A 13,890-nucleotide genomic window follows, 5' to 3' on the forward strand; every position below is an offset into this window, starting at 1 on the left:
CCCGTCAGCCACATGGCCTTCCTTTCTCCCTTCTCTTTCTGTGCGAAGTCGCCCTATGAAGCCATCGGTGACATGGCCTCTCCGGTTTCCTCCCCACACCCTTATGTCACAAGCATTTCCCAGAGGCTGCGTGATCTCCATGATTACCGTGTTAAGGACTGTAGAACACGGAGTGAAACGTACTGGCTTTCTGCATGGAACCATTCCCTGATGCTGGGTGCTTGGAACTCCCTGTTCAAAGGAAATGACTTTTAGCCTTTCACGAATTTAATTCTTGTGTCACATTCGTAATGAAGGATCAGCCTGTCCCTCCTCCATGCAGCAAGCCTCCTACCCCATGCAGAGTTTCCTACTGATTTTCCCTACCTTCGTGGAAGGGCCTTGCAGACAGCCTGGGAGCCTGCTCAATGCCCAAACACCAACATCAGTCTCAGTTGCATCTAGCAAGCCCCAATTTGAGGCAGACGGCCCCTCAGTGTGGGCATCACTGGTCCCATCTTACAGTGGAGCGAACAGTATCTTGCCCAATACCTGTGTTCAGCCAGTAAATGCAAAGCTGGGATTTGAACACAGCTCTGTCTCCCTCCAGTGACTCCGGTGTGCATTTTGCTCTCTGCTACCCATGGACAGAAACAACCAAGGCCTAAACCACAGGCAAGCAGGAGAAAGAAAAACAGAATCATAGACGAATGCTAGAAGCCCTCTCAGACCAACCAAGCCAACCAAGGCTGGTAAAGCGTTTTCTCTGTGCCAGACACTGTTCATCTCACACAGTCCTCACTGTACCCTTGGAGGCACTATTTTTACCCCCGCCTTACGGATGAGAAAACTGAGGCTCAGGGAACCTGAGTGACTTGGGCAGAGCCACACAGCTTGAGAGTGGTAGAATCCGGATGGAACTCAGGCCGACTCTGGAGCCTGTGGTCACCACCTCCTCACTCCTGTTAGCTCCAAGTTTAGCTCAGCTTCATCCTCCTCTGGTTGCTAGCACAGGGCCCCATTAATATCTGTGGAGTGGCTATTTGACAGATAGGATATTTGTGGAGACTGCAGAAGAAGGCAGGCTGGCAGAGCGGTGGGCTGGGTGTCAGATACAAACCAGGGTTGCTCACTGGGTGTCTCACTGGGTGTCTCTCTGGGAGGGGTCAGACTGCCCCTTCCAGGGAGAGCAAAGTTGCCCAGGATTGAGGCCACATGTGGGAGGTATGCTTACCGAATCTGTGGACAATAGTGATCCCGGAGTGAACAGGTGGTGTGGGAGATTGCAGAACAGATCATCAAAATGATCTCCCGTGGGCTTTTAGAACTGGGGGCAAAATGAGGCTGGCATGGTGGCTCACACCTGTAATCCCAGCACTTTCGGAGGCTGAGGTGGATCACTTGAGGTCAGGAGTTCAAGACCAGCCTGCCCAACATGGTGAAACCCTGTCTCTACCAAAATATAAAAGTTAGCCAGATGTGGTGGTGGGTGCCTATAATCCCAGCTACTTGGGAGGCTGAGGCATGAGAATCTCTTGAATCTGGGAGGCAGAGGTTGCAGTGAGATCATGCCACTGCACTCCAGGCTGGGTGACAAAGTGAGACTTCGTCTCAAAATAAAATTTAAAAAAGAATTTGAGAACTGGGTGCAAAATGACATGAAATTTGAGGGTGACAAAACCTACCACTTGGATAAGCTGGAAGGGTATCCTGACTGGAAACCGAGGACAATTAAGGAAGTACTTGCAGGGGTGGGGGGCGGGGGGGCTGATGCGCTGAGTGGCTGAACAGATGTGGGCATGGACAGGAAAGGGGCTTTGCATAAATTAATTTGCACAGTGAGCCCTGAGCCGGGGAGTGACCTTGACCTTCAGCACCTTCCTCTGTATCACAGGGACAATAATAGCACCTGTACCACTGGATTGCTTTTAAATCTAGTGGGTTTTTTTCATAAAAAAATTGAAATGCAACATGCTTACAGAAAACTGCATACATCGTAAGTATACACCTTGAGGAATAGCCACAGTGAACCTACCTGTATAACCAGCCCCTGATCAAGAAACAGAACTTACGCCACCAGAAGCCCCTCATACCCTCCTCCAGCCACGAACCGCTGAGGCAAACACTGCTCAGGCTTCTAATACTGGCTTATCTTTTTGCTTGTTTTTAATGTTTCTGTAAGTGGAAATGCCAAATATTGATAAAGATATAAACTGGGTGCAGTGACTCATGCCTGTAATCCCAGAAATTTGGGAAGCCATGGCAGGAGAATTGCTTAAGCCCAACAATTCAAAACCAGCCTGGGCAACGTGATGAGACATTTTCTCTATAAAAAATTTTTTAAAGTAGTCAAGTGTGGTGGCACATACCTGTAGTCCCAGCTACATGGGAGGCTGAGGTGGGAGGTTCTCAAGCCTGGGACGTTGAGACTGCAGTGAGACAAGTTTGCGTCACTGTACTCCAGCCTGGGTGACAGAGTGAAACCCTGTCTAAAAGTAAATTAAAATAAATAAATAAAAAATAAGGGTATGGAGCAACTGGAACTCATACATGTCACTGGGAGACAAGAGGCTGTTAAAGCCATTCTGGAAAACTGACACAATCTACTGACGCTGAATAACACCCCTAGGTATGCGTGTGATATGGTTCAGTGTGTCCCCACCCAAGCGTGTGACATGGTTCAGTGTGTCCCCACCCTAATTGCATCTTGAATTCCCATGTGTTGTGAGAGGGACTCAGTGGGAGGTAATTGAATCATGGGCAGGTCTTTCCCATGCTGTTCTCGTGATAGTGAGTAAGTCTCACGAGATCTGACAGTTTTATAAGGAGGCAGTTGGCTGTGTTGGGGCCGCCCTTTGCTTCTTGCTAACACCACTGGGCAGCTGAGAACCTCAGGTGCTTCTGGAGGAGGAGACCGCTGGCTGCAGGCTGAGGAGCCCTGGTACCAGGGAGTGGGGGCAGTAGAGTTGCCTGCTAGTCCCAGGCCACCACTTACTTGCTGTGTGACCTTCCTCCTTTTACCACCCTCTCTGTTTGGCTCACTCTCCCATGAGGACATCGGGCCAGGTGGCTCCAGAGCTGTTCTCCTGCCTCCTCCCGCAGCTCACAGAGGCCTCACAGCAGCTCTTCACCTGGGTTGTTTTCTTTCCTTCTCTCAACAGCCCTGCAATTTTACAGATGAAGGAAGTGCAGCTCAGAGAGGCTAACTGATTTGCCCAAGGTCACACAGGTAATGCCAGGTGGGGCTGGAACTCACCTGCCCTGTTCGGCCTCCACTCCACTTCCCTGGCCACCCTCCTGGCCAAGGCGGAGCCCTGGGCTGGTCTTCCCCACTGTCTCTGGGTGATGTGCGTTTCTGACAAGCTGTCAGGCTTGGCGGATGCTGCCGGTCTCAAGAGCAGGCTTTCAGCAGCGAGGTTCTGTACATTCACAGTGTTGTGACCTAGTGGAGCACGCAGGCTTGTGTGTGAACAGATGAAGACCACGGAGCAGCAGGGCAGGCTTCCTGGAGGTGCGGCCAGGAGAAGAGGAGGAGGTGGCTGAGAAGGAAAGGGGCATCACATCCCAAATTCCAGCCCAGGCACAGAAGCCACCGAACCATGGGAGCTTGGTGCAGGATGCGAAACGCTTCCCTGATAGACTTTTGGCATGGCCAGGACTGGGTCCCAGTCAGCGTGCAGGGACACCCAAACCGCTATCCTGCCCATTCCTTGGTCGTCGTTGGGTTTTGTTTCACTATCGTAAAATACATAACAAAATTTACTATCTTAACCGTTATTTGTTTGTTTGTTTGTTTTGAGACAGGGCCTTAATCTACTGCCCATGCTGGAGTGCAGTGGCACAATCGTGGCTCACTGCAGCTTCGACTGGCCTGAGCTCAAGCGATCCTCCCACCTCAGCCTCCAGAGTAGCTGGGACCACAGGCAAGCACCATCACGCCCAGCTAATTTTTTTCTTTAATTGGTGGAGATGGGGTCTTCTTATGTTGCCCAGGCTGGTGTCCAACTCCTAGGGCTCTTGTGATTCTCCAGTCTCGGCCTCCCGAAGTGCTGGGATTACAGGCGTGAGCTGCCATGCCCAGCTTATCTTAACCATTTTATATGTACAGTTCGGTGGCATTAAGTACATTCACATTGTGCAATCCTCACTAGCTTCCATCTCCAGAACTTACTGCATCTTGCAAAATGGAAACTCTGTGCCCATTAAACAATAACCTCCCTCAACCATGCCAAGCCCTGGCAACCCTCAATCTACTTTCTGTCTCTATGCTCTAGGTACATCATGTGAGTGTAATCATATAGTGTTTATCCTTTTATTTCTGGTTTATTTCATTTATATATCCTCAAAGTCAAATTTCACCCATGTTGTAACATGTGTCAGAATCTTCTTCCTTCTAAGGTTGAAAATATTACATTGTATAGATTTACCACACAATTTTTTGTTTGTTTTTTGAGACAGAGTCTGGCTCTGTCTCCCAGGCCAGAGCACAGTGATGCAATCTTGGCTCACTGCGACCTCTGACCTCCGCCTCCCAGGCTCATGCCTCAGCCTCCTGAGTAGCTGGGATTATAGGCATGCACCACCATGCCTGGCTAACTTTTGTATTTTTAGTAGAGACGTGGTTTCCACATGTTGGCCACGCTGCTCTTGAACCCCTGGCCTCAAGTGATTTGCTCACCTTGGCCTCCTGAAGTGCTGGGATTACAGGTGCAAGCTGCTGCCATGGCAGGCCTGGATTGAACACATTTTGTTTACTACTTACCCATTCATCCGTGAATGAACACTTACACTGTTTCTACCTGTTGTCCATTGTGAATGATTCTGCTATGAAGATGGGTGGGACAACATCTACCTGAGTCTCTGCTTTCAATTCTTTTGGGTGTATACTCAGAAGTGGCATTGCGGATCATATGGAAATTCAATTTTTAATTTTTTTATTTTGAGACAGAGTCTCACTCTGTTGCCCAGGCTGGAGGGCAGTGGTGTGATTTTGGCTCACTGCAACCTCTGCCCCTCAGGTCCAAGTGATTATCCTGCCTCAGCCTCCCGAGTAGCTGGGATTACAGGCACCTACCATCACGCCAGCTAAGTTTTGTATTTTTAGTAGAGACAGGGTTTCACCATATTGGTCAGGCCGGTCTTGAACTCCTAACAGGTGATCTACCCACCTTGGCCTCCAAAAGTGATGGGGTTATAGGCGTGAGCCACCACGTCACATCCGGCCTAATTTTTAATTTTTTTTAAAGAACTCAGTTGGTATGTTTCTATCACACATAGACCAACTAGCAATTTTAGGGGGGGCTTCCCAACAGCAGTTTAAGAAGACCATTGTATTCCAGCATTATTTAATGTCAAATGCACAGCTCCACCTCTCTAGTCTTAAAAACCAAGTCTGAACTCTTCACCATCGAAATTCTCTTGGAAAATGTTAAATGTCCGCCCAAACAACATCAATAATTTGTTTCACTTGGCAAGGAAACTTGTTTAAAATTTAATGAAGCCAGCAGATTTCCACAATTCCGTGTTGCCAGGCAGCAATCATGCTAATAAATGACCAATGCTTTTCTTGTAAGAAGAATGTTTGCATGGAGAGAGAGGGTCAGTTGCTAATGGAGAGAGGCTGGCCACTGGGCTTCTATAGGAAGCAAAGTGCAATTCATCATCCTTGAGTGTTAACTTTGAAAATGCAGCGTGTCCACTGGGAGTCACCGTTTTCCGAAGGTCTTCTTGCTGGCCCTGCTGAATCATAGTCCCATAATTCCTCCACCGCATAATATTTTTCCATTGCCATGGTGACTGTGTGAGAAGAAGGCACGGTGAGAAACTTCAGAGTTTACTTCTTATTTCACAGACAGATTTGACTTCAGCTGAAAAGTGGGCTACACATTTATGTTCTAAGGAGAAGAGCTGGGCTGCACGGAGCAGAGCTTACTACAGCCGAGAGGGAGCACGGTCAGCTCTGGTCCTGGTTCCAGCACTTGCTAGTCATTGACTTTGGGCAAGACTCTTTCTCTCCCAGCCTCAGTTCTTTGTAAAATGGGATGGAGAATGGGAATTAGGGTTTTCTGTGGGATTGGTGGAAAAAATGCAAATGCAAGACATTTACAAATTGTGAAACCCTTTTCAAAAGCAAACAAACAAAAGCCAAATACAAGCCCCCTTACTTCAGGCCAAGGTGCTGCTGCAGGTGGCTCTGGCTTACGTTACCATTGGGTGCTGTCCTCAGGACCTCCTAGCAGTCCCCTCATTCACATACACATCTGTCACCTCCAAGGAGGCAGGGATTTTGCCGTGACCTTCAAGTAGACAGAGACTTCGCCTTATATTTATTCTGAATCCCCCGCTTTGCTGAGCACACGACTATACTAAGAGCTTGCCTCAAGAAATCCTTGAATTCAGATTCAGATCCAGCAAATGCTTGTCAAGTTCAGTCTGCATTTGGCTGGGAGCACAGGGGTAAATCGGGTGGAAGGGGTCGTCACCCTGATTTGAAGTCACTCCTTTGACTTCCCAGTAGCTTCTCCCAGAGATGGGGCAGGGAGAAGTGCTCCCACACTAAGGGTGCACATTGAATGGAAGATTCATCCCAATTTCAGAAAGCTTTGAAAGCAAAAAGCTGTGTCTCAGAGCAGAGGAAATCCGGTCATCACAATGCCACATGCTAAGTGAAATTCTCAAGGGTGTGCTGTTCTTGGATGTGACCCAGAGGAGGGAGGAATTCATTCTTCATGGTGGAGTGGTGAGGTGGGATCTCTGAGGGTCTCTTGGAGCTGCCGTCTGAGCTGGGGTGGTGACGTCTGTGGCAGGAAGGATTGTGGGGTTAACAGAGTTGCCTCAGAAGTATCAGTCACCCCACGTGGCTGGAGTATAGTGAAGGGAGGAGGCGGAGGTAAGGCAGACAGGCCCAGGACCAGGAGTGGCCACATCTGTGACAGCAAAGGATTAGCTGAGCACAAAGATGGATGGAGCTTCGACTGTGTGACACATGCACCAGAACAGCTGGGGAAAAGGGAAGGAGGAGATGCACTCCAGCAATCCCCAGGGATGCTTCTGTGGGCTTTTTATTTTTCTCAGATGGAGTCTCCCTCTGTCACCCAGGCTGGAGGGCAGTGGTGTGATTTTGGCTCACTGCAACCTCTGCCCCTCAGGTCCAAGTGATTCTCCTGCCTAAACCTCCTGAGTAGCTGGGATTACAGGCACCCACCACCATGCCCATCTAATTTTTGTATTTTTAGGAGAGATGGAGTTTCAGTGCTGATCTTAAACTGCTGAGCTCAGGTGATCTGCCTTTCGGCCTTCCAAAATGCTGGGATTACAGGCCCGAGCCACCATGCCTGGCCTGCATGTATATTCTTTTTCTCAGTAGTTTGGGGACCCAGAGTGACCCAAACTAGTCTTGGTTGGTGGTTTTGATGTGGGTTCGAGGTTACCAAGAACTACAGACCCCTCTACCTAGAAGGGAAACCAACTGGAAGGCCCCTGTCCGGTCCTCCTTCCTCAGCCAGCCTCTGAGCCCCTCATTTGTTAGTGACTCTCCTGAGACACAGGAAGGGAGCAGCATGGCCATGTCCTTGATCAAGTCAGCCCACCAGGGGTTTTGCAGCAGATGCTGAGCACTCAGGGAGCTGGGGTGTCAGCACACAGACAGGGGGCACCGTTCCAAGGATCGTTTTTTCCAGTCACAGGACCCCCACCATGGGCACCAGCAGTAGGTGGCCCCTCTGGAAGTGGAAGCACACAGCCTCTCAGGGCTTGTCCTCAGTAGGCAATGCTGGCCCCAGCCCTGAGTAACCTTGGCCTCCCCAACAGTGGGTAAGGACACAAGCTCCTCTCCATTTCCAGGGATCCCATTGTCCCCCAGGACATTGATTTAGAGCAGACAGGTCAGTTTCCATGGTTTATCAATCTGATGTCACTTCTTTCTGAGGCCTGACTAGTTCAGGGCAATGGTCATGGTCAAGTCTCTGCAGTACCTGCCCCATACTTAAGAAATCACTCACATGAGTGTCAGCCTCAGGACAAATGTCACGATGTCTTCCAGATATACCTGCCTTTAATGCTCAGGTTTTCTCAGGACACCATTTAATGTAGGGACAATTCCTCTGAGGCTGCATTCCCAGGAGGAGCTGGCTGAGGAGCGGGCAGGAAGCAGTGCCCACAGGCCCTCCTTATCTTGTTCTTGCTCCTCTTCTGTCCTTTCCTTGGGAATAGAAACAGGTTCTGCCAAGCTTGCTCTGGCCTGGTTCACCCCTCCAACCACATTCCCCACCAATCCCTTCTGTCCCCTGCAAGTTCCAGTCACCTGACGGCCCACGCATGCCACTCAAAAACGTTCCTGCCCCTTTACTTCACTCACTTTGCTTTTCTCTCCTTGTCCACTGGGTTTTGGTGACACTCAACCTTTGTACCATTCCTCCCCGTTTCCTCTGAGGTGAAGGAATTACACTCCTCTGTCCTCCTATGATCATCAACGCTGTCTTTGTCGTTTGGGCTGCTATAAAAGAATATCATAGATTGGGTGGATGAAACAAGAGATGTTTATTGCTCACAGTTCTGGAGGCTGGGAAGTCCAAGATCAAGGCGCTGGCATGTCTGGTGTCTGGTAAGGGCTCTTTTCCTGGTTCACAGATGTATCTTCTTATTGTATCCTCAGATGGGGAAAACCAAAGAGAGACAACAAGCTCTCGTGTATTTTTTTAAAAATGTAGGCCTATCTATCTAGCTATCTTTTTTTATTTTGACCTGCATGAAGAGAGATCATGTCTTCTTTTAAGGAAATGAATTCATTCATGTGGGTTCCACTCTTATGATCCAATCACCTTCCAAAGGCTGCACCTCCAGATATCACCAATGGGGGTTAGCAGTTCAACATACGAATTTTGGGAGGACACAAATGTTTAGTCCATGGTATTAGCTCAGTTATTTTACCTCCCTGGGCCTCATTTTCTCCATTTGTAAAACAGGGATGTTACTGTCACCTGACAGAGTAACAAGAATGATTAACTATGTAATACACTCAGCACAGGGCGTGGAACATGGCAGGTACTCAAGAAGCAGTAATTTCCTCCCTTTCCTGCTCCTCCTTACAGCAGCTTCCACTGACATTGTCATTATCAGTATCTGTCTCACCCACTCGATGCTGAATTTTGCAGGGTCATTGGCTGAGATGTCTTACCTTTTTATTTATTAAAGCATATTTTTCATCACCCTGCAAAGAGACCCCATACGCGTTAGCAACTGACACTCATCTTCCCGTGCCCTCAGTCTCTGGGCAACCATGAATCTACTTTCTGTCTATGCTTTTGCCTGTTCTGAACATTTTCTCAAATGAGATTATGGTCTCTTGCATGTGGCTTCTTTCACTTAACATCATGTTTTCAAGGTTCATCCATGTTGAATCCTGTATGAGGACTTCACTCGTTTTAGGACTGAATAACAGTTAATTGCATGGACATACCACATTGACTTAACCATTCGTCAGCTGAGGGACATTTGGGTTGTTTCCATTTTTTGGCTGTTATAAATAATTCTGCCAGGCTGGGTACCACGGCTCATGCCTAGAATCCTAGCACTTAGGGAGGCTGAGGTGGGTGGGTCACTTGAGCCTGGGAGTTTGAGACCCGCCTGGGCACCATGGTGAAACCCCATCTCCACAAAAGATACAAAAAATTAGCCATCCATGTGGTGTGCATCTGTAGTCCCAGCTACCTGGGAGGCTGAGGTGGGAGGATGGCTTGAGCCTGGGGGATGGAGGCTGCAGTGAGCCATGATCACGCCACCATACGTAGGCCTGGGTGACGGAGTGAGACCCCGTCTCAAAACTAACAAAACAAACAAAAACCTAATTGGTTCCTTTTCATATTTTCTGTTTCTTGGCTATGTCATACCTTTTTTCCTACACCTTTCATTACCTCATTGAATATTGTTATAACAGCTGCTTCAAAGCTCTTCTCTAACATTTCCGATATCTGCGTTCTCTTAGGATTGGTATGTGTCGACTGACTTTTTCTAGAGAATGGGTTGCATTTTCCTGGCTCTCGGTAAGTTGAGTAATTTCAGATGTATGCTGGATGTCGTTCTGTGTTTCAGAGTCTGGATTGTGTGACATTCTTTAATAGAGTGCTGATGATTTTGTTTCAGCAGATAATTAACTGGGTTAGACTCACACTTCATACTTTATGACACTTGTGGTGGGCGAGGGCTCGGCTCTCAGTTCAGACTTCTTTTCATATACCTCCCAAGCTGTGTGTTTGGGAGTTGGGCAGAGTTTACATGTGAAATTTGGGGTTCCCCTTCTCTGAATATCTCTTTTCTTGGGTTTCTCCCCATTCTCTAATAACTGTGGTTGTCCAGGGCTTCTTCTCTTGCTGCCTCTGTCCAGACAATAGACGTTCTACTGGGCTGTGGTCACCTTGTGCCACCACCGCAGATGGGGCCGCCCTTAGGGCAGGGCTGTGAAAATGAGGACTTCCCCCTCTGTGGGTGGACTCCTTCCTCCCTCTAGGTTTGGACGGTGCTCCAGAACCTGCCTGCTTTTGTTCCCTGCAGACCCTGCTCTGATCACTGTGTGTGGGTGGACTCCTCCCTCTAGGTTTGGACGGTGCTCCAGAACCTGCCTGCTTTTGTTCCCTGCAGACCCTGCTCTGATCACTGTGTGTGGGTGGAGTTTGTGCCGTCTGCAGGGCTTTACCGCTTCATGCCAGAAATGGAGCCAAAGGTGCATGAATCAATATTTACTCTATTTCATATCTACATAGAGTATTAATATAATTCTCACATTTTCTGCTATATTTCACAACATTTCATTGGAACAAGGCTGGTCTCAGTCCCTGCTAAATTCATTTTATCACCCATTAGTGAGTCACAACCCACAGTTTGACCCATGGTGCTCTAACGCTTGACAGACAAGGAGCAGGTGCTGTGACTTTAAGAGCGCCTCGAACGAATAAAATGCAAGAACTTCTCCCTTTTCTGCCCACAGTGTAGAAGGCTTTGCATCTTGAACATCCTGGGTGCAGAGTGGTCACAGGCCATCCCCACAGACGGGTTCCTACAGATGGGGTGCCTGATTGCTCTCTCCCCCCAGCACCCCTCTGAGGCTTAACACCCCAAAGCCCAAAGTCCTTCAGGGCTCAGGGCTCAGGCCTCTGGGCGAAACAATGGTTTACAGACCTTCACATTTCCCCACACATCCTGCTTTGGTAAACAAAGACATTCAAAAGTAATGACCATCTACTCTGGCCATCATTTCATAAAAGCAGGGTTACTTTGTCACCCATGTCAGATGAACAATCTCAGAATGAGGCTGAGTTCTAAAATTAAAATACATTTTACTTCATGACAAACTCCCTCCATGTTTTCCTCACTATTCCATAGACAGGCACTGGGGAGCCTCCCACACAGCAAGGGCCATGGTAGCCCAGGCTGCGAAGACCCCAGGAGGCCCCAGAATCTCCCTGTATCAGGCCCAGAGAGGGGTGGACATTGCCCAGGACTGTGCTGCTGGGAGAGGAAAAGGGTTTTCCAGTTTTTCCCCAGGCAGTTCTCCACCAAAATGCCATCTGACAACAAAGAGGCAGGGACTTGCTCCTGGATCCCCTCTCTGCTCTGCAGAACTCCCAGGCCACGGAGCTCATTTCACTGACTGCAGCTGTCCCCCTGGGGCGCCCCGTCTGCCCTACTTGCCATCACCCAGATGCACAGGATCTTGTGGCAGAAAGCAGGAGCCTGGTTGGGAAGAGGAGCGGCCAGGCCGAGGTGGGCGCTGCTCCCCCTCCCCAGCCCTGCCCAGGTCCTGAGAGACCTGGGACCTGAGGCTCATTAGTGCCGGCATAATGGATGCCTCCTTCTCTCTTCTTGGAAATCACCCTCGCATCTTGCTTAATGGCCACAAGGGAAGTGGGATCTTGGCACTCCGCTCATAAAGTGGCCTCTGCCTCTCCGTCTCCCCTTGGAGGAGGGGCAGCCGAGCGGCTCACACAGGGGAGACCTGGCCTCTTGTCTTCTGCTTCACGACGGCTGGGTGAGCATCTTCCCCCACTCCCTCCCTCAGTCTGTCCTACTGAGGGGCTGGGGTACTGGGCCAAGGGTGGTGGTGGGGAACTTCTGAACCATCCTTGGGGGTGGGCGGAAAGAGCCTGGGCCAGGAGAAGAACCCTTGGCAGGACTCCAGGGGAGACAGTCAGGGAGGGAGGGAGGGTGACAGAGAGCTCCAAGCAAAGAGCAGAGGGCCTAGAGATGAGAAGGGGGTTCTAGGCATGGGGAACTTTCCCGGGCTCTAAAATGACTCTGCTCACAGCACAGGGTGGCCTTGTGACCTCCGCCCTAACCCATATCCATGCTCCTCACCACATTGTTCTTAGGCAGCTGGGCCTGGCAAGGGCCAGAGTCAGCTGGAATACGCTGGTTTGGCCATGGTGATTGTTAAAAGATGCAAATGCTTCTGTAATGCCCAGTATTTCTGTCATGTTGCTCCATTCTCAATGGCTCCTGAGTGTACCCTTTTTCCTTCCCCCACACCCCTCCCCTGGGACCGTTCAGACCTCCCCTTATCCACCCACTCAAGAGTTCATGCTTGGGACGTCAGAGGCCCTCCAAGCCCCTGCTGTAGCCCTGGCCACATAGGATGCTGTGTATCTTCTATAGCTACGTTGGGATAGGCTGGGTGCTCAGCGGCATGGCTGAGTGACTGCTTGCATCCTTGGGCAGATGCTCTTTCTGCTGTTGAGGGCCACGCCTATGGTGCCCTGCAGCTCTAGGGCTAAGGGGCCATCTTCCTGCGTCTGTGTGAAGCCTTGGGTAGGGGAGAAGCTGAAGGAAGGGAGGGCAGAAGAAGGAGTGCCTTGCCAGCATCCTCTTGAATGAGAACAAAAGTTGAGAGTGGAAATTTTAATTGCAAAACCCACTGACAGCTTGACTTTAAGGAAAAGATGAGCTAAATTTAACCTAGCCAGTTAAAGAGCCAAAAATGCAATTTACTAATTAGCTTAAAATGGAAAGTAGTCCAGTGATCAGAAAAAGCTTCTCTGGTTAAAAAAAAAAATACAAAAAAAAAAAAAAAAGAAAAGTTTATTCCTCTTTTCATACTGACATGCGTTTGAATACTGTTATGTAATTAGGAATGCAGTTTGCTGGCGCGCTGCCCAGGACATGGAGGCAGAGCCTCACAGCCTTCTTGAAAAGCTATGAGAGCCCAGAAATAGGCATGAGCCCCTGTCTTCATGTCAAATCTGTTTCCTAATTACAGAGCCTCCAGGAAGGATCCGATCTCTGTTCTCAGGCAGTGCAGAGCTCAGTGGGTGAATGAGGCAAGACCACAGAGGACTGTCACAGACGTGAACAAGTACTAGGCACTAAGGTGTTCAGAGGAGGGAGACAGGGCAGATGGCAGGGAGGAAAGGGCAGGCTCCCAGAACAGTGGCATTTGAGATGAACTTGAGAGGTGGTGACTGGGGAACTGTGGAGCCACAGGAAGGGACAGTCAAGATGTAAAATGAGAAAGAGTGAGGCAGACCCAGAGTACAGCAAATGGGCCACTTCACAGGCAAGTAGGCTGAGGCACAGGCGGACATGACAGATCGCACACTAGCAAGGTCGGCCTGGCACCATTGCAGTGGGCCCTTGGACAGGGTTTACTCTTCATGCCAGGCAGCAGGGAGCCCAGGGGCTTTTCATCTGGAGAGTAATTATGTCAGAGTTGCGTTTTAGCAGACTGACCCGGCCACCGTGTGGAAGATACATTTTCATGACTGTGGTATGTACACATGATTCTTGCACCGATTTGAAAGGCGTGCCTAAGACATGCATTCTGCATGTAACTTATTAGCCTCCCCTCTCCTTTGTGTAAGGGCAGGATGGGGGTAGCAATTCAAGGTCATTTCAAGGACACTGAATAAAACATTTTGTAGATTC

General features: G+C 49.3%; 1 protein-coding gene across 15 annotated transcripts in view; it reads left to right on the forward strand.

Annotated features, from left to right (window-relative positions):
• Window positions 1–13,890, forward strand: part of EML1 (EMAP like 1) — a 213,286-nt gene that overhangs the window by 23,822 nt on the left and 175,574 nt on the right. For 8 of the 15 annotated variants that reach the window (XM_035261445.3, XM_035261446.3, XM_035261447.3 and 5 more), the window contains exon 1: window positions 11,673–12,001. The exons of the other annotated variants lie outside the window; for them this stretch is intronic. In XM_035261445.3, the coding sequence (XP_035117336.1) occupies window positions 11,818–12,001 (184 nt within the window). In that variant the 5' untranslated portion in view covers window positions 11,673–11,817. Of the gene's footprint in view, window positions 1–11,672; window positions 12,002–13,890 lie in introns of those variants that run through there. 15 annotated transcript variants of the gene reach the window in all.

This window comes from Callithrix jacchus, chromosome 8, assembly GCF_049354715.1.
Source record: "Callithrix jacchus isolate 240 chromosome 8, calJac240_pri, whole genome shotgun sequence".
Lineage (NCBI taxonomy): Eukaryota > Metazoa > Chordata > Mammalia > Primates > Cebidae > Callithrix > Callithrix jacchus.